The sequence below is a fragment of the Abrus precatorius genome, unplaced genomic scaffold (genome assembly GCF_003935025.1).
Source record: "Abrus precatorius isolate BTA unplaced genomic scaffold, Abrus_2018 Scaffold4, whole genome shotgun sequence".
NCBI classification, from domain to species: domain Eukaryota; kingdom Viridiplantae; phylum Streptophyta; class Magnoliopsida; order Fabales; family Fabaceae; genus Abrus; species Abrus precatorius.
The window spans coordinates 13,906,964-13,931,308 of record NW_020874384.1 but is presented as its reverse complement, the minus strand read 5'-3'; the positions used below and the strand labels follow the sequence as shown (position 1 = coordinate 13,931,308).

At 34.7% G+C, this 24,345-nt stretch overlaps 1 protein-coding gene and 1 pseudogene across 1 annotated transcript; both read left to right on the top strand.

Annotated features, from left to right (window-relative positions):
- Positions 1-843: 843 nt before the first annotated feature.
- LOC113864300 (flowering time control protein FY) lies at positions 844-16,169 on the top strand. The gene is made up of 18 exons (XM_027497868.1): positions 844-1,227; positions 2,549-2,640; positions 2,732-2,800; positions 2,963-3,067; positions 7,279-7,374; positions 7,467-7,549; positions 7,670-7,741; positions 7,819-7,916; positions 9,663-9,722; positions 9,814-9,874; positions 9,954-10,041; positions 10,366-10,429; positions 11,366-11,444; positions 12,336-12,425; positions 12,857-12,942; positions 13,288-13,778; positions 14,825-15,061; positions 15,769-16,169. The coding sequence occupies exons 1-18, from the start codon at positions 993-995 to the stop codon at positions 15,835-15,837; spliced, it is 2,175 nt and encodes a 724-aa protein (XP_027353669.1). The 5' UTR covers positions 844-992; the 3' UTR covers positions 15,838-16,169.
- A 2,192-nt stretch (positions 16,170-18,361) lies between these two features.
- Positions 18,362-21,411, top strand: LOC113866158 (annotated as a pseudogene).
- The last annotated feature ends 2,934 nt before the right edge of the window (positions 21,412-24,345 follow it).

Genomic DNA, 24,345 nt, shown 5'->3' with positions numbered 1-24,345 from the left:
AATTAAATAACGAAAACTATTTTTTTATAGAAAAAATAGCAAAAAAAATTAAAAGTTTAGAGAATAGAAAAGAAGACGCAAAAATAAAAAAGAAACTAAATTTTAAAAATTTATATTAATCAATTAAGTGTTAAAAGAAACTAATTATCAAGTTAACTAAACTCGATAGTAGAAGTTTAGCTAACTTAAGTAAAGATAAAATTTTCTAACTTAAACAAATATTTGTTAGCTTAAACAAAAAATAATGTTATTATTTACATATTATTTGTTTAAAATAAAGACTAATTAACTTGAATAAAATATGTTTTATTTAAGAAAAAATAAAAAAAATAATTTCTAACTGGTAGAATATCATGATTCAATTATAACAAACAAGTAAATGAGATACAAATAATTAGATAAAAGTTTTAGAAAAGAAAATAATTTGAATGATTTAAATTAAATACAAATAATTAATTAAAAAATAAAATTACACATAAAATAATGTATAAATATTATGCCATGTTGTTTTTCTTGAATATTTAATTTTAAAAATTTACTCTTAATTTATATTTAAAATGTTTATATATTTTTTAAATTTTTAAAAAATTATTTCATTAATTAAGTTTTGGTCAATATGATAAAATATTTATTATTACTAATAAAAATATAGACTCTAATTTAAAAATTAAAATTTATAAAATTTTAAAAAGATTACATTTTTAATTTAATTTGATAATAAATTAGCAAAGCACATGAAACTCATTTTAAGAAAATATTTCTTTTGATGTTTTCCAATTAAGCTAACATTTGATATGAGCAAAAGTGCAAAACGTGTCGTTACTATTTTGTCCTCTCACACTCGGTCTTTCTCTTTCCCGCACCACTTTGTTCATCCCCAATCCCAAGTTCTCAACCAAAATTTGGGGTTTAGGGTTTTCTCCCTTCTCTGCAATCCAATTCTCCATTCGTCCCTCACTCCCACACTCACTCTCTCTCCCCACACCAAGACAATGATGTACAATGATCCCCAGCACCAACACCAGCACCAACACCAGCACCAGTACCAACAGCAACAACAGCAGCAACATTTTCACCATCAGCCACCGGGCCCGGAGTTCCACCGTGGACCGCCGCCGCCGTCGCAGCCGCCGCCAGTGATGCGCCAGCCTTCCGCTTCGTCAACCAATCTCGCTCCCGAGTTTCACCATCTCGGTCCCGGAGGCCCTCCTCCTCCTCATTACGATGGTTTGGTTTTTCTTCTTCTCCCAATTCTTCCTCCTTCTTTTGATTATCGATGAGCGAAGGGAGTTTAATTGAATGTGAACGCTTGTTAGCTATGATTTTTTACTGGTTGTTGTGATTTCTTGTATTTTGGTAGATAAACCCTACTTATTTTGTGGCGCTATTGTGTGTGAGGGTGTCGCTTTTTTTACTTTTCAATTTAATGAAAGCAATGTTTGATTGGTTGAATACTGCATGCACTCGTTACGTCCATGAACTAATGTCTCGATGTTTTTTGTATGATATTGTCCTTGTTGGTGAGTTGTGTGAAGGATTACATTTTGAATTTGGTTTGTGGACGGAAACTTTGACTAGGAGTGAAATGGAGTATGTGGGATGTGACTTAGCTATGCTTCAGAGGTGAAATTTAGGTTTCACACTGTGCTTGGACTATTAGGGAGATACTCCGCAAATTGGTAGGGGTGATTAAGGGGATGTATTGATTATGGTTTTAGCTGTGCGAATGAAATAAATAAATGCTTTATGTGTATTTGCTGATAACTTATGCACCAAACACAGAAGAAAGTTGAATCAACAAATTATATGACGGTGATGCTTGGTGATGGGAAATGAATGTTTGGCAGTAAAGTAGCAACGAGAGTAGACAAGTGTAGCAGCAATGTGAATCCCAAGATGGATGATTTGAAGGAAAGATAAGAACAGAAACAGATGTGTTAGGGAGAAAGTTGGGGCAGCACTTGCCGAGGGCGTTTTTTTCATGTGAGGAGATGGTAGCTAAGGCTTAAGTTTTAAGTTTTAAAAGCTCATTGAAATCTTCTGATTCTGAAGATGTAGCTTGCGGAATGTTTACCATGACTTGATTTATGTGGTTTGATGGGAATCATGCTTTGTAACCTTTTTTCCCTTTGGATAGAGTAAATGATCCATTTCTCTGTGATTCTGTCCATATATGTTTGAGATGTTTTTTCCCTCAGGCATTCTGTTGAGTACTTGAGTGGACATATCAGGCTAATTTGTTGAATCCTTTCTTTTTGTTATATATTTGGTTTCTCTTGTCTTCATTAGATTATATACTCTTTTCTTCCATGAATACTTTTTTCTTTTCTTTTCTTTTTCTTAATGAAAACTGTTTTTTCTCTATTGCATGTAGGAGATGGTTCTTGAGATGTAAGAAGAATGTCTGTCCTCAAGTTGTTTTAGTTCATGGCAATGATGGCATTAAATTTATATATCTTCTTCATTACCTATAAGCTTTAAATTCATGGAAATTTTGGGTTTGGGTTTTTGGTGACTATTCTAATTTAACAATGAATGGTTTTTGCAGTTCACAGTGACAGCCATGGTGCAAAAAGAATACGGAAACTCACTCAAAGAAAGGCAGTTGATTATACAAGCACAGTTGTGCGATATATGCAGGTAATGATTTCTGCTTTGTAACTGATGGAAATGCCCATTTTTCTGTATTTGTATTGGAATTTATGTGTAATCTGTTTCTGCTTGCCTTCAGATTCGTATGTGGCAGCGGGATTCAAGGGATAGAACAGTACTGCAACCTACCCCAGCAGCAGCAATTGATGTCAGTGAGCTTCTTTTTGATTTTATACCTTTTTATTTGTTTTAAGTTTGTATTCTCTTTTCCTTTTATTCTAATAGAACAACTTGATAGATTTTAAGAATTTTTTATCGTAATGATCAACTTGTTTCCTTAGATAATAACCTTATGCTATTTTACATGCAGATGTTGCCAGCAGTTGGCTATCCAGACAATCCATCCACAAGCTTTGCTGCTAAATTTGTTCATACATCTCTAAATAAAAATCGTTGTCCTATTAATCGGGTTCTTGTAAGTTAGATTGAAATGTTTTGCTTAGCATGATGTCATATGTTATGCTGATTATTAGTTACAGATGCACCTGCTGCGTGTTTTTCAGCTGTATTTAAACATTTCTAAACAGAAACTGCTTCTCATTTTGAATTGATTTGTTATATTAGGGAAATAAAATTATAGTGTTGTATGATTTCCAATGTTTTCAACTATGTGTGTCAATGGTAAAATTTGCTACTGACAGTTCAGCAAATATAAAATAAAATAGTTATCCAGTTAGTGTGTGTGTTAGGTAACCCCCATTAGTATTTTGTCTAAGACTCTAAATAGATTACTTAGTTAGCCCCCATTATTATTTAGTTAAAACAAGTTAGTTAGTTAGTTACCCATTAGTTGGTTAGTTAAGTGAGTTAGTTTGAATAAGGCATGTTGCCTATAAATAAGAGTTGAGATTTTAAGAGTGAGGGAAGTGATTTGTGAAAGGAAATTGGGAGGTGCAGATTCTGCAGTGTGTGTTTTGTAATAGGGGTTCATCCCTAATTCTTCTTAATAAGATACCTTGTTCCTATCAACTGGTATCAAAGCTCTGATCTTGGAGCTGTGGGTATTGAATTCTTGAAGATGATTCCAACTTTTCATGGAAACGAGGCCTATTGGTGGTGGATCCAGGTTGAGCATTATTTTGAAGCTATTGGAATGCACGAGGAAGAGAATTTATTGTTAGAAATATGTAAATATGGAAACATGTAATTATAGTAATGCTGTAATTAGGGAGATGATATGTTGCATTTAAGGAAATGTATTCCTGTTATTATGGTAATTAGGTAACCATAATATATCTGTAATTAATTATTATATCAATGCTCCTAGTATAAATATATGCTCCATTGTGTAGTTGAGACACACGGATTCACTCAATGTTCTTTCGTTTCCTTTTCTATTAACATGGTATCAAAAGACTATTCAGTTTGAATGTTGGATTGTCCACAGATGTTTAGTCCAGTTAGGTCCACCTATGCAAATGTCCTGCAAATTTCACTCACTAGATGTCCAGTTCTGAGCGTAAGGGGGGGTGTTTGTTAAGATGTCCTACATTAGTTAGGAATAGAGTCAGAATACTCCTTATAAGGGCTAGTGTAGTTCTCCTCCTATGAGCTAGCATTTGGGAGTAAGTTAGGCTCAAGTTTCTTAACAGTTATCAAAGGCAGCATAGGCTCTAAGAGGTGATGCTCTCAACTGGTGGCTAATATGGGAATGGTGCAACCCATGTGTAGACTGGTGGACATTTGTGAAGGCATTGATGAAAAGATTCCAACCAGAGTATGATTTTGATCAACTAGTCTGGGAAGAGGTACAAGAGCATGGGAAGCCAAGAAATAGAAGCAAAGATGACAATTCTTGGGTGCAAGAAAACAGAGAAGATGAAGGCTTAGAGAAAATACAACCAGCTGCTCAAGGACATGAAATGAACACAAGAAAGCTACAAGAATTGGGAGAAACCCAACAAAATTCTGGACAAAGAATTAGAAAACAAAGGAAAAATGAAGTTCTTGAAATTAAGAATCACAGTGGCAGGGCTGACAAATGGAGGGGTCTCTCTCTAGGTTGCAAAGAGGAGACAAAGATCGAGGGACGCCCTATCTTTGGCATGAGCAGAAAGCCTAGGACTGATCCAATGAAAACAATTGAGGGTTTGGGTTTGGGCAGTATGAACATCCCACCACCTTTGCCAAACCCATGTGATTCAATTTCTCCTATGAAGTGGGGTGGATCAACAGCTATAATGAAATTTTGCTCCTCAAGTGAGGCAAACAGGATGCTCCTACCTGAACCACTGGACTGTGGTTCATGCGTGGAGGCTGAAGCTACTCCAATGATGGAGATGAAGGAAGATATGTCGTCATTCCACAATTTTATGGCCAAAGCATATCTAGTGAGGAGAAGGGAGCATGGACAAGATTGGAAGTTCCCAGGACAGGTGAAATTCATGAGATTGAGGGTTAGCAGCCATGTCACTACTAAAATGATCAAGAATTCAACAAAACTTGCCTATGTTGTGTTCTTGTTGGGATGTGTACGGAAGCAAAATGAAGGTCCAATTAGTACAGCAGCAACAAGAGTGGGAAGGGAGCATAATATAGTTGCCAAGTTTGGCTGTACAATTGATGCTTTTGAAGAAATTATAGGGATGGGGCAATATTCAAAAGATGTCACTTCACAAGATTTTGGGCCACAACTCATTTTTGTGCTTCATGGGGAAAATCATGCTACTGTTGCATATCTAGCTATGGAGAAAAGAGGCAGTCAATTTTTATGCTTTAGACAGTGGGACCCTGGTGGAGTTATGTATTTTAGGGAGGTGAGTATTGTTAGGTAACCCCCATTTATAGTTTGTCAAAATAGATTACTTAATTAACCCCCATTAGTATATAGTTAAAATAAGTTAGTTAGTTACCCATTAGTTGGTTAGTTAGTTTGAATAAGGCATGTTGCCTGTAAATAAGAGCAGAGATTAAAGAGGGAGGGAAGTGATTTGTGAAAGGAAATTGGGGCCTTTATGGCATTGGGAGGTGCAGACCCTTGAAGTTCTGCAGTGTGTGTTTTGTAATTGTGGTTCATCCCTAATTCTTCTTAATAAGGTGCCTAGTTCCTATTGGAGTGTTCTTCTTTAACTCATTGTTTATGACAATTTCCTTGGTTTGGTATTTTCTTGTCATAAAAATTGAACTCATGCATTTTTAGTGTTTTTAGTCAAAACATGTAGTTCTAATGCTTAATAGGAAAATTTACTGCACAGTTATAAGATTGTGAATTGTGATGTACAGAGTTTAGTGTTTGGGTGATAAAAGGCCAACAAGAGAGTTAATTAAATGTAGCAAAGATGAGAATGATGTGTTGGCTGAGAGGACATATCAGATAAGATCGGATTAGGAATGAACGCATTAGAGATAAAGTTGAGGTAGCACCTGCTGTAGAAAAGTTGATAGAATCTTGCCTTAGGGTGTGATTGGGTGTTGAGTTTTTGAGGGTAAAAGAGTGGAGGGCAATTTCTTTTAATAATTATTCTTTAATTTGACAATTTTTTTGAAATAAAGGAATAAAGTGATAGATTAGGAATAAAGGAATAAAAGAGTGGAGGACAGTCTTCTGTTTATTTATAAATATTACATAATTCTCTTATTTTAGAAATAGAAAATTTGGCCATGTGTGGAGAAGACTTATAGAAGTCCCTGGTAAACAAAGTGGATCAGATGGAAAGTGACTTTATGCCTTTTATGGCTAGAGGTAGTGGGAGACCGAGAAGGATTAAGAGGTCAATGGTTTGTCTACATACATGTTCATAATGGATTATGGCATGTTTGATCTTTGCATCCATTCCCACCTTGTGGAAAAGGTATTGGTTTTGTATGTAATTCTAGTGCCTTGAGCCTTAGAGAATTATACATTTTCCTCAAGATATTATTTTGTTAACTTATAATTGGTGATGAGTGTGAGGGGCCTGTTTGAAAATCTGATTACATAAAATTTTGTAAGCCAAATTTACTGGCCTATCATTCCATGTTGTCCACAACTGTTATGAAGACTAAACTTTTGGTGCTGAATGAATGCAATTATATTGTCAGACAGAACTTGTGCCCTGGGAAGTGGTTCATCTGGAGTCTGGACAGTGGATAATCGTTAGAAATTTGTTTAACAAAACTGAAAACACAATTACTTCAGTCTTCATGATTTTAAGGTTGAATAACAACGGATATTGTTTGGTCAATGTCACTTAATTAGCAAAATTACATTTTGAATGTGGTTCCTGTTCAATTCAGTGGTTGCCACTGACGTGCTGCCTTTCAGTTATTATTATATAAGAATGGCTTACCTTTACAATTGGATGAATTAGGCTACTATGACCAATTGCTGTCTACACCTGCTTCATTTAGCAAATTGTTTGATTGCTTTATACTCTACTGTTACCAATTGCTGCCTACCTACTTCATTTAGCAAATTGTTTGATTGCTTTATACACTATATAATCTGACATATTGTGGTGTTGTTTTATTGTGAGATTTTTGTCCACAATGCTGCATTATATTGAGTTTGTGATGTACACATTTGTTTCTCTAAGATCCTTCAATTAGTTTAGGAAAATGTTACTTCTGCATTTTTAATTAATTGAATTTGCCACTGGATTCCATTTGACTTTGTGGTGCTGCACTACTGTTTAATTTTCAAAATAGTGGACTCCAACAGGCCGGCGTCTTATTACTGGCTCACAGACTGGGGAATTCACTCTTTGGAATGGACAGTCTTTTAATTTTGAAATGATTCTTCAGGTACATAACTTTAATTATTGTCCTGATGCTATTATTGTAGTCATCAGTAGTTTGAAAATATAAGTCAAAGGTGGATTTTGAAACATATGCAGGCTCATGACCAAGCAATCAGATCCATGGTCTGGAGTCACAATGACAACTGGATGGTTTCTGGTGATGATGGAGGCGCAATAAAGTAGATATATATTTTAATATAGTGTTGTTTCTTATAAGCTTTTATATTGCATGTATGTAGATTTTGGTGGTAAAAAACATATATCTAACTGATGTATTTGTATGTGTGTTGTTTTCCTAGGTATTGGCAGAACAACATGAATAATGTTAAAGCCAACAAATCTGCTCATAAAGAATCAGTCCGTGACTTAAGGTAGATACTTTGTTTTGAAATAAAAAACTATATATAAAATTGTAGAGAGGAAAGGTCTGTAACTCTTTTATAAACAGTTTCTGTAGGACAGATTTGAAGTTCTGTTCATGTTCTGATGATACCACAGTTAAAGTTTGGGACTTTGCACGCTGTCAAGAAGAGTGTTCATTAACTGGTAATGTGCTTTGAATGGACCAGATCTGTGAATTAGTTTCCCTCCATCTCTAATCTTCTTGGTGTCCTTAAACTAAATCCTAATAATATTGTATTTAATGGATTTGTTGGGTTCTTAATACCTAAATATTTTGTTAATTCCTGATATGTGGTGCAAGCCCCTCAATTAGTTATTAGTTTCTATGCTTTATTTTAGTCTTCCTAATTAGCAAGTGCTTGACTTTGAATCTCTTAGGCTATGTTTGGAAGTTAGGTTTAAGAGGGGAGGGGAAGGGGATTAATCTTGTTTGGGAGTTGCTTAATTAGGAGGGGAAGGTTTTGAGGGTTTTTCTAAACCCTCCAAAACTCTCTAAAAACTTGTTTTTTGAGTTCCTCCATTTTGAGAGTTTTCTCTCTCCCACTCTTTCATATTATTTTATAAATAGGATTTTTTTAACTTTTTTTTAAATGTTAGTTTTTCAAGTGATAATTTTTTAAAAAAGTTTTAAAAAATAAAAATATTAATTTTAAAATTATTTATATAATTAAATCTCCTATCACCTTCCCTTCTCAATATTAAACATCCAAACAAGGGAAGGGTTTAACCTCCTTCTCTCTCCCTTCCCTTCCCCTCTTTCTCCCTTCAAATCCTTTCCTTTCCTCTCCCTCTAAACTCCCAAACAAAGCCTTAATGTCAACCTTTTCTGTTTTTGGATGGTGGATTGTCAATAGTCAAGGAATCATACATTTTGGAAACAGATGATATGTTTAATTGTAAAAGGTATTCGCCGCATCAATTGCCTCCATCAGTTTGTGCTGGCATCTTGCCAAATTCTTCCAATCTCACATTAGTCATTGTGCTTTGAACAAATCCTATGTGGATGACCTATTTTGATGGGGAGGGACAAGATTGAGTTGCTATGTGCAGAGAAAGCTTCAATTTTACTGGTTCTCTTGTGCAAATTTATACAAAACAAAGAAGACTTATCCCACTTTTTGTGCAAATTTATAGTCAATTATATTTATAATTTCACTGTATTTAAATTAAGCTTAAAATTTGGTACACTTATCAATTTATTACTTGGTTGGAGGAGTTATCCTACGATCTCCAGTGGAGTCAAACATTTCAAAAATGAACCCCTTGCTTGATGTTTTAGCACTATGGCCCTTTTATTGTTTATAAAGTGTGTTATACTAATGTTTGGAGTGAAAGCTTTTGTGCCTGACTGGGAATTTTTATTTTTAAATTTCAATTTTCAACATATTAGAGTATAAATAGAACATTGATAATTTCAATAAAGACAATGATTGAATTTTAAACATTTTCAAAACCACAATGGGTTGGATTACTGAAAAAGAACACTTTGTTGTGTAATCTGTTAGAAAAACTTTTTTCATCGTATGTGAAATAGTCAAATGCCATTATAGTCATTAAAGTCTAACATTATTTGCATGGGGAAACTTTTAAAGCACAAAATGAGATGGGGTCAATATAATTATTATGTTTGTCCTAAATATTTAGATCATTGTCCAAAGGTTTCCATCTTTCAATCTTCTTGAACACTCAATTATTTCTTTAGATTTTTATATTTCCATTACTGTTATTCTAAGCCAATCAATTTGATGTGATTACTCAGCTTTTTGTGGAATTGGCTGCTGGATACAGATATTTGAAGTAGTAAATCTGCGCTGTTTATTTAGACTATTCTTTTGTTGGTTTTTAAGAACTAACCTTGGATTTATTATTGTTGCATTTGAACTCAGCCAGGCCATGGTTGGGATGTGAAGAGTGTTGATTGGCATCCTACAAAATCCCTATTAGTATCAGGTGTTTTAAATATTTCATTTATGAAATTTTGTGATTGTGAAATTCAATAATGTAATATTAATACATATCCCATTTGACTTTCACAAAACAGGTGGGAAGGACAATCTTGTGAAACTTTGGGATGCTAAAACAGGGAGAGAGCTTTGCTCATTGTGAGTGTAAATTTAAGTTTTGATTTCTATTGCTTCATTTGTTTCTTTATGTTTATAGATTGATACTTCTCTCATGTAGTCATGGCCACAAAAATACTGTGCTCTGTGTCAAATGGAATCAAAATGGCAACTGGGTGTTAACAGCTTCAAAGGATCAGATAATAAAGGTTGGTAAACATATCTTCATCATTCAAATTGGTGGTTCCTTAACAGACATTTGCTTGTCTTTTCTCTTTTGGATTATTATCCAAATCCGAGGGTTTTGAGTTGGACTTTACCTACCAATCAATCTTTCTGTGTCTTTTTTCCAATCACTCTGCCCTTTGATTTATTCCTGCTTTGTTGCTTTGTCACTTCCAGTTTTTTGCTATCATTACCCCTGCTTTGTTCCCTTTACTTAATCCTGCTTTGATACATATGTTTTGTTTTTTGCTTATTATATATTTCCCCATTCCAGGGTACTAACAGTCATATATACCCTGTACTTGCAGCTTTATGACATAAGAGCTATGAAGGAGCTTGAATCATTCCGTGGACATCGCAAAGATGTTACTGGTAAGTGACATGTCTTTTTCTGGGAATAGGAATGGGAAGAGAGTTACTTTAAATTAATATATTGTGCAATAACTATTACATAGTGAATGATTGTTGTGTAACAGTTCTGTGGACAAAGCAAGGATGTTTCTGAATGATGTGTAAAATACAATATACTTGATACTATAATTTTTTGATTTGACGTTTGATTAGAATGATTGATTTCAATTGGTGGAAAATGTCCTCCATTTGTATTGCTTTGCTTGATGTGTTAATTGTATGACCTGGATTTTCAGTTTAGTTAATCTTCTTATCTAGTTATGGCTGAGTTATTTAGGTAAATTATTATATATTCTATTTTTGTACTAAAATGTTGCATCATTCTCTTGAATTTAATAACTGTCTCATCTGCTACCTTCCTTTGCATACATGCCTTGACTATGCCTAACCTTGTTAGTGTCAGTTACCATGGTAAAATTGCTGTCAGCAAAACACCTTTCTGAGAACTTTAGCTAAACATTTGTTAAATGAGGAAGCAAATTTTATCCATCGTTGGAGCACTTGCCACTTTTATGTGCTACTTTATTCGAAGCAGCAATCACACCAATTTTAAAATTCTGTTTTCCGTATTTCTATGGATTAATTGTGTGCTTTTCTTCATAATGTATTGGCTGTTGCAAGTAGCAATGTGCATATTGTTATGCAACCTTTTTAATTTCTAAGCAAGTAATGCATGCAGTTTGCCAGTTTCATATTTTGGTGGTTATAATATTCTCAATGGCACTGGCATGAAATCATGCACAAAGTTCCTTAAATTGTTGATTACGTGGTCAATGTTTCATTTTCCTACTGGATAGTGTAGTGTTTGCCAGAACTGTACGGCAAATGATCATTTTCTTTAATACTTCTGCAACTTTGACAGAGGAATGATTTTTATGACTTTGACTCTTTTGTTAGCTTTGGCATGGCATCCATTCCATGAAGAGTACTTTGTCAGTGGGAGTTATGACGGTTCCATCTTCCATTGGCTTGTTGGGTAAATTCGTTTTCCTACTTCTGTCTTCTTTGTTCTTACATTATTTTATACCATGTTCTTTTTCTCATCTTACCTTTTTTTTTTAGTTTTCTTACGAAGTTTGTTTTATTTGGTCGTGTTAATTTCATATATTTTGTAGTTGATTAGACTCAATCTAATTAACTATATTCATTCTACTAAAATAGAGGACAAACTATCAATGACTTTGTCTTTGGATTAATGTATATTGAATTTTGCTCCATTAATTTTCCCTGCCGAATTTGAGCTAGTGCTTGGCTGATTGGGATTGGATTAAAAAATCAGCTAATTTTGATTTTAGTTGTAGCACACCAATGCGTTGAATTTTCATAAATATGATAAGAAAGCTTAAATTGGTAGGTCTAATAAAAGAAAAATTTTATACCATTTTTTATACTAACCTGAAGGTAAAGATGATATTTCATAATTCTCACTTCATATTGTTTTTGAACATTTTCTGCAAGAAATGATAATATACATGAGAATATTGGAGTAACACCTATAATGGAAAAAATGACGGAAAACCGTCTAAGGTGGTTTGGTTATGTGTGCAGATAAGACTTTTAGACGCACTGGTGAGGGGAGTGGATTATATGACTTTTAATCTAGTAAAAAGGGGTCGAGGGACACCTAAAAGAACTTTAGACGAAGTTATTAAAAAATGACCTTTTGATTAACCAATTTTTCACAAATTTGGTTTTTGACTGAACTCAATGGTGTTGTATGATCTATGTAACTGACCTCACTTATTGGGATAAGGCTTGATTCTTATTGTAATTTTTTGTATTATACTTTTTGTTGATTAACCACCCCCCTTCAGAAATTTGGATAGTAGGTGTTGCTTATCCTGATTATTATATATATATTTTGCAGGCATGAAACTCCACAAATTGAGATTTCCAATGCTCATGATAACAATGTGTGGGATCTTGCATGGCATCCTATTGGATACCTTCTATGCAGGTGAAACTTTCTCTTACACTCTCCAATAGCATCTGATGATACTGATTGGGTTTCTTTCACTGTCTCTTCTCTGCTATGCATGCCCATTGTTCTGAAGCTAACTGTTCCACATACCTGTTTTTCTGTTAATACTAAATTGGGTAGCTTTTTCTTTTATTCCAAATGTTTTCCAAATTCCAAAGCACTATATACTGATGCTCTTTGAGAAGAAACACTGATGGACGTCATTAGTTGTTTCACGATCCTTTTTGATTTTCTGGTTTTAATGTTTTAGAATTTCTGTACCAATACCCATAATAGCATCTTAATTTTTACATAACATTTTGAAGCTACATAACTTCCTGAAATAGACATTTTGCAATCCTTTAATTGATCTGTTGATATCTGAAGAAAGTAATAGCTAACCTAAGTTAACTGGACTTTCATTACAGTGGCAGCAGTGACCATACAACAAAGTTTTGGTGCCGAAACAGGCCAGGAGACACTGCTCGTGATAGATTTAACACTGGCATGCAAGGTTTGTTCAATTCCCTAGAGGCAAATGAAGCAACATATTATTTCTTGTCTATAGATTTGAATCTTCAAAATATTTGATGTCAATTCTCATCTAATTATCGGACTGTATATTTTTATGGACTTAAATTGTTTTCCTCTTCAACATTTTATGATGATATAAAACTTTATTAATGCTTTCTGTTAAACTCTTGCTTTAAACTTGAAGTATACATAGGAATATTTAAAGTCTCTTTGTTGTAGGCTGAAGAGAATTGTGGATGGCAATTTTTGTAGTTAGAAACACTGCCTGCTGTGAAAGGCAACTGATGAAATATCTGACATTTGTTTGAATATGTTCATATGTTAGGATATGCTGACCAAAATCCTGTTGCTGGTCGTGTGGGTGGTAATTTTCCGATAGCTGAAGGCCCAACAACTCCAGGACCATTTGCCCCTGGTTTGACTCGAAATGAGGGTACCATTCCAGGTGTTGGAGTTGCAATGCCCTTGTCTATCCCTTCTCTTGACATGTCTCAAGGGGAGCAGAAGCAGCCGCTTCCTGTTTCCATGGGTGCTCCTCCTCTTCCCCCAGGTCCACATCCCTCTCTTCTTACTGCCAACCAACAGCAACCATACCAGCAGAATCCTCAGCAGATACCACAACATCAACACCAAGCTCTACCGCAACAGATGGGTCCTTTGCCTATACCTCCAAATATGCCACAGCTACAGCACCCTTCCCATTCACCCTTGGTCCCTCATCAACATTTGCCTCGCCCACCACCCCAGATGCCTATTGGAATGCCAGGATCTCTACCAGTGCCTACATCACATCCAATGCCAATGCCAGGTCCAATGGTATGAGTTCCTCGGAGCTTTTCTTTTGTTCTGATTTTTTCTATAAATTACAGAGAAATTATGTGGATATAGCTTCTTCCTAAAGTTGCAAATTGTTTGAGTGTTGTATTAGTTATGGGTGTTGGGGGCTGGATGCTTGATGTTTTAGTTGATCTATATTCACAGGGTTAGCATGATAAAATTTATCTTCCAGAATATCTTCTACAAAATCTTGTGGAAGGAAATTGGAGAATGTTTGCACACTTTTTTAGAAGCTCCAACTTCCCCTTATTTTTGTTGTTCATTGGGCTTGTTTGGTTTAAGAAATAATTTTGTTTTTATTTCTTGTTTTAATAAATAATTAAGAAAGTGCCATGGCCACCTTATTCTCACGGTTTCCTGTTTTTGAAGATTTGAATTGAAATACTGTTTTTGTACAAATCATTGAAAACAAAAAATAAAGCGAAATAAATGTGGCATTTTTGTATTTATTTGTGAAAATAAGAAATGAAACCTAAATATTTTATTAAACTAAACATGTCTTAATATTTTACAGCCTTTCTTAGGGTCTGTTTGGAAGAGCTTATAAATAGCTTATGAAAAACAACTTATATTTTCAGCTTATTCCAATAAATTTCATTGAATTTAAGATATAAGTCATTGTTTCAGAAAGAGTGTTTTGAATAAGTGCTTAAATAAGTAGTTATCCAAATGGAAATGTTTAATCTTCCTAGAATTGAAGAGATACATGCTCATCTATGCTCAAGTACGAAATAGAAGCCATCTTCCTGTACTTGTCTCATCTTCAGGGGCAGTAGTTAATTATATTTTACTACATTTAAACCACTAACGAATTCCGGGCATGAAGTTTTTAAGAGGACCTCTGTGTGACAAGGAAATGATTAAATGATTTAGTTAGGGGAGAAATATTTATGGATGCTATAGCCCAATACATGTCATTTTTGAGGGAGTCTATTAAGAAATCCAACCAATTAAGTAGTTGTACTCTAATTAATTTCAATGCAGATTTAATAGAACCAATTGATTTTTTTTTTTATTTCCTTCAGGGGATGCAGGGGGCAATGAATCAGATGGGTACTCCAATGCCACAAGGTCCTTATGTGGGCATGAATCAAATGCATTCAGGATCCTTGCCCACAAGTGGAGGCCCACCACTTGGTGGTTTTCCGAGCAACTTGCCTAATATGCAAGGGCCGTCAAATACCAATTATCCTCAAGGTGGTTCATTCAACAGACCTCAAGGTGGCCAAATGCCTTTGATGCAAGGGTATAATCCTTACCAGGTAAGATATTAAGCTGCTTCATGAACTACTTATTGTTATATCATGCTATCAAGTTCTGTGAACAATTAATCTCTTTTCTTAAATTTGGACTAAGGCCTAACCCGACTTCAGAACTTAGCTCTTAGGCGAGGATTTCTTGCCTTCATAAGTTTTTATCTAGACATATTTGTAGTCGATTGGAGACTTCATTTTAATAACTTTTTCTACAATAAAAAATTGACAAATCTAATTGGTAAATCGTGTGAGATCATCTTGATGAACATGCATATTAAATTTTACATCAATTGAACATTCATAGATATGTAATCTTATGGCTAATATTGTATTATACGATAAATAAAGTTTGTTGATGATCTGTTCAAATAATTTTGATATAATATGAAATTTTTTCTTGATCTTCTGGTTGGATTAATGGAATTCAATGTACAATGTATACAAAAAGTTAATAAGTAGAGTAAGTTAGACAAAACTTACTCCTAGGTTAAGTGAATCCCCCCCGCTCCCTTTTTCTCTGTGTGTGTGTGTGTTCCCTTTGCAAATCTACACAGTATCACTTAGTTTACATTTCTGTTAATTAGTTAATGAAATTTTGAGGTGAGAGGCACAAATTGCATGTATACTAAAAAAAATACAATTAAGCATGATTAATTTGTATTGGGAATTGGAAGGTCCAATTTTGAAGGGAAATTATGTTTTATTTATGGCAGTCTGGAAATCAGTCTGGGATTCCTCCAAGTGCACAGCCAGGGGCTTCACACTCTCAAATGCCTCAATAGAAAAGGAAATTGCTTTCTTCCTTTATAGTTGTAATTTAATCTCTTTTGATTTCGGTCCCTTTCTATTAAATTCTTATCTTGATTTGCCGCAGAAGTTTCACATAAATTGTGTTCTTTTCTCGTGCTGCTAATTATTTGTACTTTTTTCTCCCCTTTTGGTGTGAATGATTTCTTTTTTTAGTTGAGGTTTACGGTTAGGTTGGCAAGACATTATTTACATTAGCAATAATATGTTCTACAGGACGACTCCTAAAGTGAAATTATTTTAAAAATGATTAAGGGTGTATCTTCATTTAAGTGGATCGTGATATCAATTTATAAAATCTTAGAAGTATATCTATCTTTATTTGCTCACTTTAGGTTGTTTTTCAGTTAAATATTTTACGTGTTTTAAGAAATATTATTTTAGATAATATTTTATGATATTAATATTTTTATTTTCTTAAGATACATGGTTTGACTAATATTTTGTATGTTATCCTCACGTGAATTATTGCAAAATACATGATATTTACTTGTATGTAATAAGATACAATTCTTAATTTTGAGATGGGTGGTTTATCTTATGTCTTATTTTATAAACACTTGGTTTCACTAATTGCTTAGTTTCTTAAAGATTTATGGTTTTTGAATGTGAGATCAATCAATTTAATTGTCAAATTATTTATCTTATTTTTGTGATTACGTATATTAGAAGTTGCACAATTTAAATATATATAAATGTTATTTAAATTTTAACATTTATTTATAGTTTAATAATAAAACATTTAAAATAAAGTAATGCAATAAGGTACCTATTAATTTTGTTTTTTTATAAAATTTTATAGAGTTGATTTATTTGATAAAAATTTTCAAATTATGATGAATTTTATATTTTATAAAAAGTTATTTAATAATATAAGTGTTTAAAATGTTATATTATTTTATATTATTTTTATGATTATGTATATCAAATGTTACATAATTTGAATGTGCATAAAAATGTTATTTAAAATTTATTTATATTTTAAAAATAAAATATCCATTAAAATAATATAATGCGATAAGGTAATTATTAATTTTATTTTTTATAAAATTTTATAAAATTAATTTATTTAATAATTTTTTTTGAATTAACAGTTGGATTAGTGAATCTTATAAAAAGTTATTAAATAATATAAGTGTCTAAAATAATTTAAATTAATAGCATAAATTGAGAGTACATTTTGTGTTTAGATGCTATGCATGTGTTTATTTATTCAAACTTTATTATTATTATTAATAATAATATATTAATTAATAATATTTGTTGAATGTACGAAAAAATCACTGCCTATAATTATTTGAAAACTATTTTCGGCTAAGTTATTAATCTGTTGAGACCAATTTTCAAAATAAATTTTAGATTAAAGAATAGGTGAAGAAAACTAAAACTAAAATAATAAATTAGACTTTTGTTAATTACGTGACAAGCTGGAACGTTGATATATGATTTATCATTCTCAAGTGGTTTATGCATGAAAGGATCCTATATATAACAGTGTTACGCTAGATTTTGTGCAATGTAAACTCTTTTCTGGAAGTTAAAATTCAGTTTCAGTTAAAATTTAATTAAATAAATGTATCCCAATTAAGTATAAACTAAACTTAAAAGATTTTTTCTTTTAATTTAATTTCTTTTAATTAAATTATCTTTATAGTGCATGTAACTGCTTTGTTGATTCTTACTTAAAAAATTATTTTCTTTAAAATTTTATCAGTTTTTTTCCTCTAATCTCATTCTCATGCATACATTTATGCATCTCATGTGCGGATGTACACGTGAGATTAGAGAAAAAAACTTACTAATAATTTATTTTATTATTAAATTTTTTTCTTAATTTCATTTTTTATTTCTTTAATAATAAAAAATAAATATATTTTTAAAACATAATTAATGTTATATACTTCTAGTAAATAACTTATTTGAGAATAAATATAGCAGTTTCTCAATTTTGTATTTCAGCTTTTATATATAAGTAGATAGATATACATGCATGCATTATAATGCATGACACTTTGGCGAGAGAATGTTGAAATGATGTTTTATTATATAGATATTTTTAAAATAAGATGATAATGAATGGGAATATATAAAAATACTTGAGTATTTTCATGTTCTACTACTGAAAATATAGGTGCATCTACTGAATAATAAGAAGTTAATGTAATGACGGATATGTGGAATCTTCATTCTACTATTAATGATTAGTTTAACCTTTATTTTTAAGGTGTTTACACAACATAAAAGCAAAATGTGCATAATAGAAATTGAAGCAGACTAGACTCATTCATTGGTGGAATACAACTGGAAAGGTTTGTGTTGTGGGGAAGACTCAACAGTTATTGGTTGACTGGCAACGAATGACTCGGAAAAGATGTTTAGCATTATCAGCCATAAGGAAAAGCATTAAGGAAATATCTCATCATCAGTTCTAAGTCTGCACTTCAGATTTGCAATCGTTTCTTTTTTCCGATTCAATCACTCCCTCATCATATCAATAGCATGGCATTGGAGTTGATTGGTGGTGCTCTTCTTTCTGCTTTCATTCAGGCAGCAGTTAACAAGCTGACTTCTGGTCAAGTTTTGGAGTACTTTCGAAGAAGAAAACTTGACGAGGAACTGCTGAACAGACTGAAGCTCAAGCTGCTGTGCATCAATGCTCTGGTAGATGATGCAGAACAAAAGCAGGTCACTGTAGTCAGAGATGCTGCCAAAGTTGCTGTCAAAGCATGGCTTGTTGATGTCAATGAAGCTGTTCTTGATGCAGAGGATTTCTTGGATGAAATAGACTATCAAATCTCCAAATGTGAATTGGAAGCTGATTCTGAATCTCAATCTCAAACCTGTACTTGCAAGGTATGGACACGTTTCAAGGCTTATTCTGTCAGTTCATTCGATAAGAAAATTGAAACCAGGATGAAACAAATCCTTGAAAAACTAGAGTATCTTGCAAACCAAAAGGATGATCTAGGTTTGAAAGAGGCTAGAGATTCTGGCGTTGGATCAGGTAGTAAAGGGGCAAAAAAATTGGCTTCAACATCTTTGGTGGGTGGAAGTGTTATTTATGGTAGAGATTATGACAAAGAAATTATCCTTAATTGGATGATATCTGACAGTGGGAGTGGTAACCATCCCTCAATACTTTCTGTTGTGGGTATGGGCGGGATGGGTAAGACCATGCTTGCCCAACATGTATACAATGACTCAAAGGTGGAGGAGGCTAAATTTGATACCAAAGCTTGGGTCTGTGTTTCAGATGAATTTGATGTTTTTAAGCTATCAAAAGCAATTCTTGAGGCAATCACAAAGTCAAAAGATGACAGTGGAGACCTAGAAATGGTTCATGGAAGATTGAAAGAAAATTTGGAAGGGAAGAGATTTCTTGTCATTTTGGATGACGTTGGAACGAAAAACGAGACCTGTGGGAAGCTTTGCAAACTCCTCTTAATTACGGGGCAAAAGAAAGCAAAATTCTTGTGACGACACGCAGTGAGAAAGTTGCTTTAGCCATGCAGTCAAATAAAGTACATCACCTAAAGCAACTACAAGAAGATCATTGCTGGAAAGTGCTTGCTAGACATGCATTCATTGATGAAAATTCTCAATTGGATCCCGAGTTTAAGGAGATAGGTATGAAGTTGGTTGAAAAATGCAAAGGACTGCCTCTAGCCTTGAAAACAATTGGAAGTCTCTTACACACAAAATCGTTGGTTTCGGAATGGGAAAGTGTACTGACAAGCGAGATATGGAGCTTACCAGAAGAACATAACAATATTATCCCAGCTTTGTTGTTGAGCTATCACCACCTTCCCTCTGCTCTCAAGAAATGCTTTGCTTTTTGTGCTTTGTTCCCAAAAGATTACGAGTTTGACAAGGAGGATCTTATTCTGTTATGGATGGCTGAAAACTTTCTCCAATGCCCCCAACAGAGTAAGAGTATGGAAGAAGTTGGCGCACAGTACTTTGATGATATGTTATCAAGGTCCTTTTTTCAAAAATCTCAAAGAAGTAGGGACAATACAACAACGTGTTATGTCATGCACGACCTTCTCAATGACCTGGTAAATTATGTTAGCGGGGATTCTTGTATCGGATTAGAAGTGAAAGAAGCACCAACTATATCTGAGAAGACACGTCATTTCTCATTTGAAAGTCGCGGCATTGAACATTTCCGCGGGTTTAAGGGTTTGCATGAACCTAGGTTACGTACATTTCTACCTTTACCGAAAAATGCATATTATGTTTCTTCGTGGATATGTACGAATTCGATAGATGATTTGTGCTCAAAGTTCAGGTTCCTACGTGTCTTATCTTTTTCGCAAGAATGGAGTCTTACAGAGGTGCCTGAATCTTTATTTAATCTTAAACATCTTCGTTCTCTAGACCTTTCTCATACCAAAATAACAAAGCTTCCTGATTCAACTTGTTCGCTCTATAACTTACAAATACTGCAGCTGCATTCTTGTGAAGCATTGGAAGAGCTGCCCTTGAATTTGCATAAACTCACTAAATTGCGTCACCTCGATTTAAGAAAAACTAAGTTGAGAAAGATGCCAATGCATTTGGGGGAATTAGAGAATCTTCAAGTATTGATGAGTTCTTTTTGTGTGGACAATGGCAGCAATTTCAATATCCAGGACCTAGAAAAACTCGATCTTCGTGGAGACTTGATCATTTCAGAGATGCAGAATATTGTGAATCCCTCGGATGTATCAAAAGCAAATTTTAGGAGTAAAACTCACCTTGTGAGGCTGGAGTTAAACTGGAGTGAGAATGATGACGTTTCAGAGAAAGAAAATGATATACTGGAGGAACTACAACCTTCCAAATACTTGAAAGGGCTATCAGTGGAGAACTATGGCGGAACAAAATTGCCAAGCTGGTTTGGAGATAACTCATTGTGGAATATGGTGTCATTAAAGTTGAGTAAGTGTAAAAGCTGTGCTTTGTTACCTTCGCTTGGACTGTTGCCTTTCTTGGAAACCATAGTCCTTGAAGATATGAGGAAACTGGAGAAATGGGAATGTAAAACTGTGACGGGTGCTTTTCCATGTCTTCGAGAGCTTTACATAAATAATTGTCCTAAGCTGAAGGAGCACTTGCCAGAGCAACTTCCTTGTTTGATGAAACTAAATATTAGATTCTGCCAACAGCTTGTGGCTACTCTTCCACGGGCTCCACTCATTCAAGAATTAGAGCTAAGCAGGTGTGGAAAGATGCAAATGGATTATAACCCATCTACATTGAAAAAACTCTCCATCTATGGAAGCTTCATGCAAGGATCGCTACTTGAAAGGATTGGACCCACCATATCTGATGCCTCTCTTGAATATTTGGTCCTTTATGATTGCCCGAATGTGAATTTTCCCATTCACCATTGCCACAATTCCCTTGTACATTTGTCAATCGGGCGTAGCTGTGACTCTCTAACGACCTTTCCGCTTGATCTCTTCCCAAAACTCAATTATCTTAGTCTCAAGTTGCATAATCTGTTGAAAAGTAAAAAAAAAAGGCGCATGACAAAGAAAAACGCGTACAATTTCGGTGCCTAACGCGTTTTGAAATTCGGTGTCTAACGTGTTTTGAAATTAAGCGTTTCATTTGCCTATATAAAGGAAGCAATGAAAGGCAAAAAATGCAGAACAACTGAAAATATTCAGAGAGCAAAAACAGAGAAAATAGTTTAGCTTCTGGTACAATTGGGTTACGGGTTGTGAATGGTTGTGAGTTATTTTTGAGTGTTTTGTAAGCACTGAGTGTATTCCCTTTTCCAGTAATATATCTGCAGCAGTCCGGAGACGTAGGCATTATTGGCCGAACTTCGTTATCAATTTTGTATGTGCAGTATTCCACATTTATTTTTCACTTCCACAAATCTGACATTACAAGAAAATTCGGCGTAATTTTCTCAACAACTGGTATCAGAGCTGGTTTGAAATTCTGCAATTTTTGTGAGGTACTGTTCATGTGAATAGTAAAATTTGCAATAGTAAACTCGCAAGTACTGTTCATGTGAATAGTGAATAGTGAATAGTGAAAAATTTGTCAGCATTACAAATTTGTTCACAGACGTGTTCTAAACACAGTGGTATACAGAAATTGTCAGAAACGATTCTAAGAAGAAGTCAGATTTGAGTGGGAGTGATGGCCGTAGATGAAGGAAAGGTGAAAATTGAAAAGTTTGATGGTACAGACTTTGGCTTTTGGAAGATGCAAATAGAGGACTATTTGTATCAGAAAGGCATGCATGAACCTCTCACAGGCAAGAAACCAGAGTCTATGAAGGAAGAAGACTGGAAACTTCTGGACAGAAAAGCTCTTGGAGTCATCCGATTAACATTATCCCGTAATGTTGCTTTCAATATAGCAAAAGAAAAGATTACGGCGGATCTTATGAAGGCTCTTGAAAGCATGTACGAAAAGCCGTCAGCCACAAACAAAGTTCATTTGATGAGGCGGTTGTTCAACTTACGAATGGCAGAAGGCGCATCAACGGCGCAACATCTAAACGAACTCAACACTGTCACAACCCAATTGAGTTCAGTTGGAATCGATTTCAATGATGAAGTACGGGCTTTAATTCTCTTATCTTCCTTGCCTGAGAGTTGGAATGCTACTGCCACAGCTGTGAGTAGCTCATCGGGAAGCAATAAGTTAAAATTTGATGATGTTCGTAATTTGGTTCTCAGTGAAGAGATCCGGCGTAGAGAGTTGGGTGAATCATCAACCTCTTCAGTATTGCATATAGAGTCAAGAGGCAGAAGTTCAACTAGAGGAAGAGGACGCAGTAAATCAAAGGTGAGGCGTTCCAAGTCCAGAAATCATCATAGCTCCAACAACTCGAAGACTATTGAGTGTTGGAATTGCGGGAAGACGGGACACTACAAAAATTAGTGCAGGAGTGCACCGAAGAATCAGGAGGCGAAAGACGAAGCAAATGTTGCTTCCACCTCTGGAAGAGATGATGCGTTGATATGTTCTTTAGAGAGCAAGGAAGAGTCTTGGGTGTTAGACTCTAGAGCATATTTTCATGCCACTTCGCAGAGAGAATTCTTCAAGAACTATGTTCCCGGAAACCTTGGTAAAGTTTATCTTGGTAATGACCAATCATGTGAGATTGTGGGCAAAGGTATAGTGAAGATTAAGTTGAATGGGTCTGTATGGGAATTGAAAAATGTCAGACATATTCCCGACCTAACGAAAAACTTAATCTCAGTAAGCCAATTGGCCAGTGAAGGTTACACAACAGTCTTTCACGGTGATAATTGGAAGATTTCAAAGGGTGCAATGGTAATTGCTCGTGGCAAAAAGAGTGGTACTCTTTATAAGACAACAGGAGCATGTCATCTGATTGCAGTTGCAGCATATGAAAATCCCAATCTATGGCACTAGAGACTAGGCCATTGAGTGAGAAAGGGATGAAAATCATGCACTCAAACGGTAAGCTACAAGGTCTTCAGTCAGTAGAAATTGACATGTGTGAAGACTGTATACTTGGAAAACAAAAACGAGTCAGCTTTCAGACAAGTGGAAGAACCCCAAAGAAGGAAAGACTCGAGCTTGTTCACTCTGATGTTTGGGGTCCAACATCTGTTCCATCCATTAGTGGAAAGCAATACTTTGTGACTTTTATCGATGATCACTCCAGAAAGGTATGGGTATACTTTCTGAAATATAAGTCTGAAGTATTTGAGGCTTTCAAGATGTGGAAAGCCATGGTTGAAAATGAAACAGGATTGAAGATTAAAAAGATCAGAACCGACAATGGTGGTGAATATGAAGACACCAAATTCAAGAAGTTTTGCTATGAGCACGGGATCAGAATGGAGAGGACCGTGCCAGGTACGCCTCAACACAATGGTGTAGCTGAGCGTATGAATTGAACGTTGACTGAAAGAGTCAGAAGCTTGCTTGTGCAGTCAGGCTTACCAAAGCAGTTCTGGGTAGAAGCAGTCAACACAGCAGCTTACTTGATCAACCGAGATCCATCAGTACCATTGGAGCACAAAATACCAGAAGAGGTATGGAGTGGAAAAGAGGTAAAACTCTCACATCTTAGAGTTTTTGGCTGTGTAGCATATGTGCACATTAATGATCAAGGCAGGAGTAAGCTTGATCCCAAATCAAAGAAGTGCACTTTCATCGGTTAGGGTGAAAATGAGTTTGGCTACCGCTTATGGGATGATGAAAACAGAAAGATGATTCGCAACAGAGATGTAATCTTCAATGAAAGAGTGATGTACAAGGACAAGCATAGCATAAGCGCCAACAATGCAGAACAGATTGAGCCAGTGTATGTAGAAGTGGATGATGTCCTAGAAAATCCTATAGTTGAGAATCCTCAGTCAGAGGAATCAACTGAAGAGAACAGTGAGCAGCAGTCTGACACATCAGAGGCTCCTATTTCAACTCCTGTATTGAGAAGGTCTTCTCGACCTCATGTGCCTAACAGGAGATATATGGATTACATGTTGTTGACTGATGGA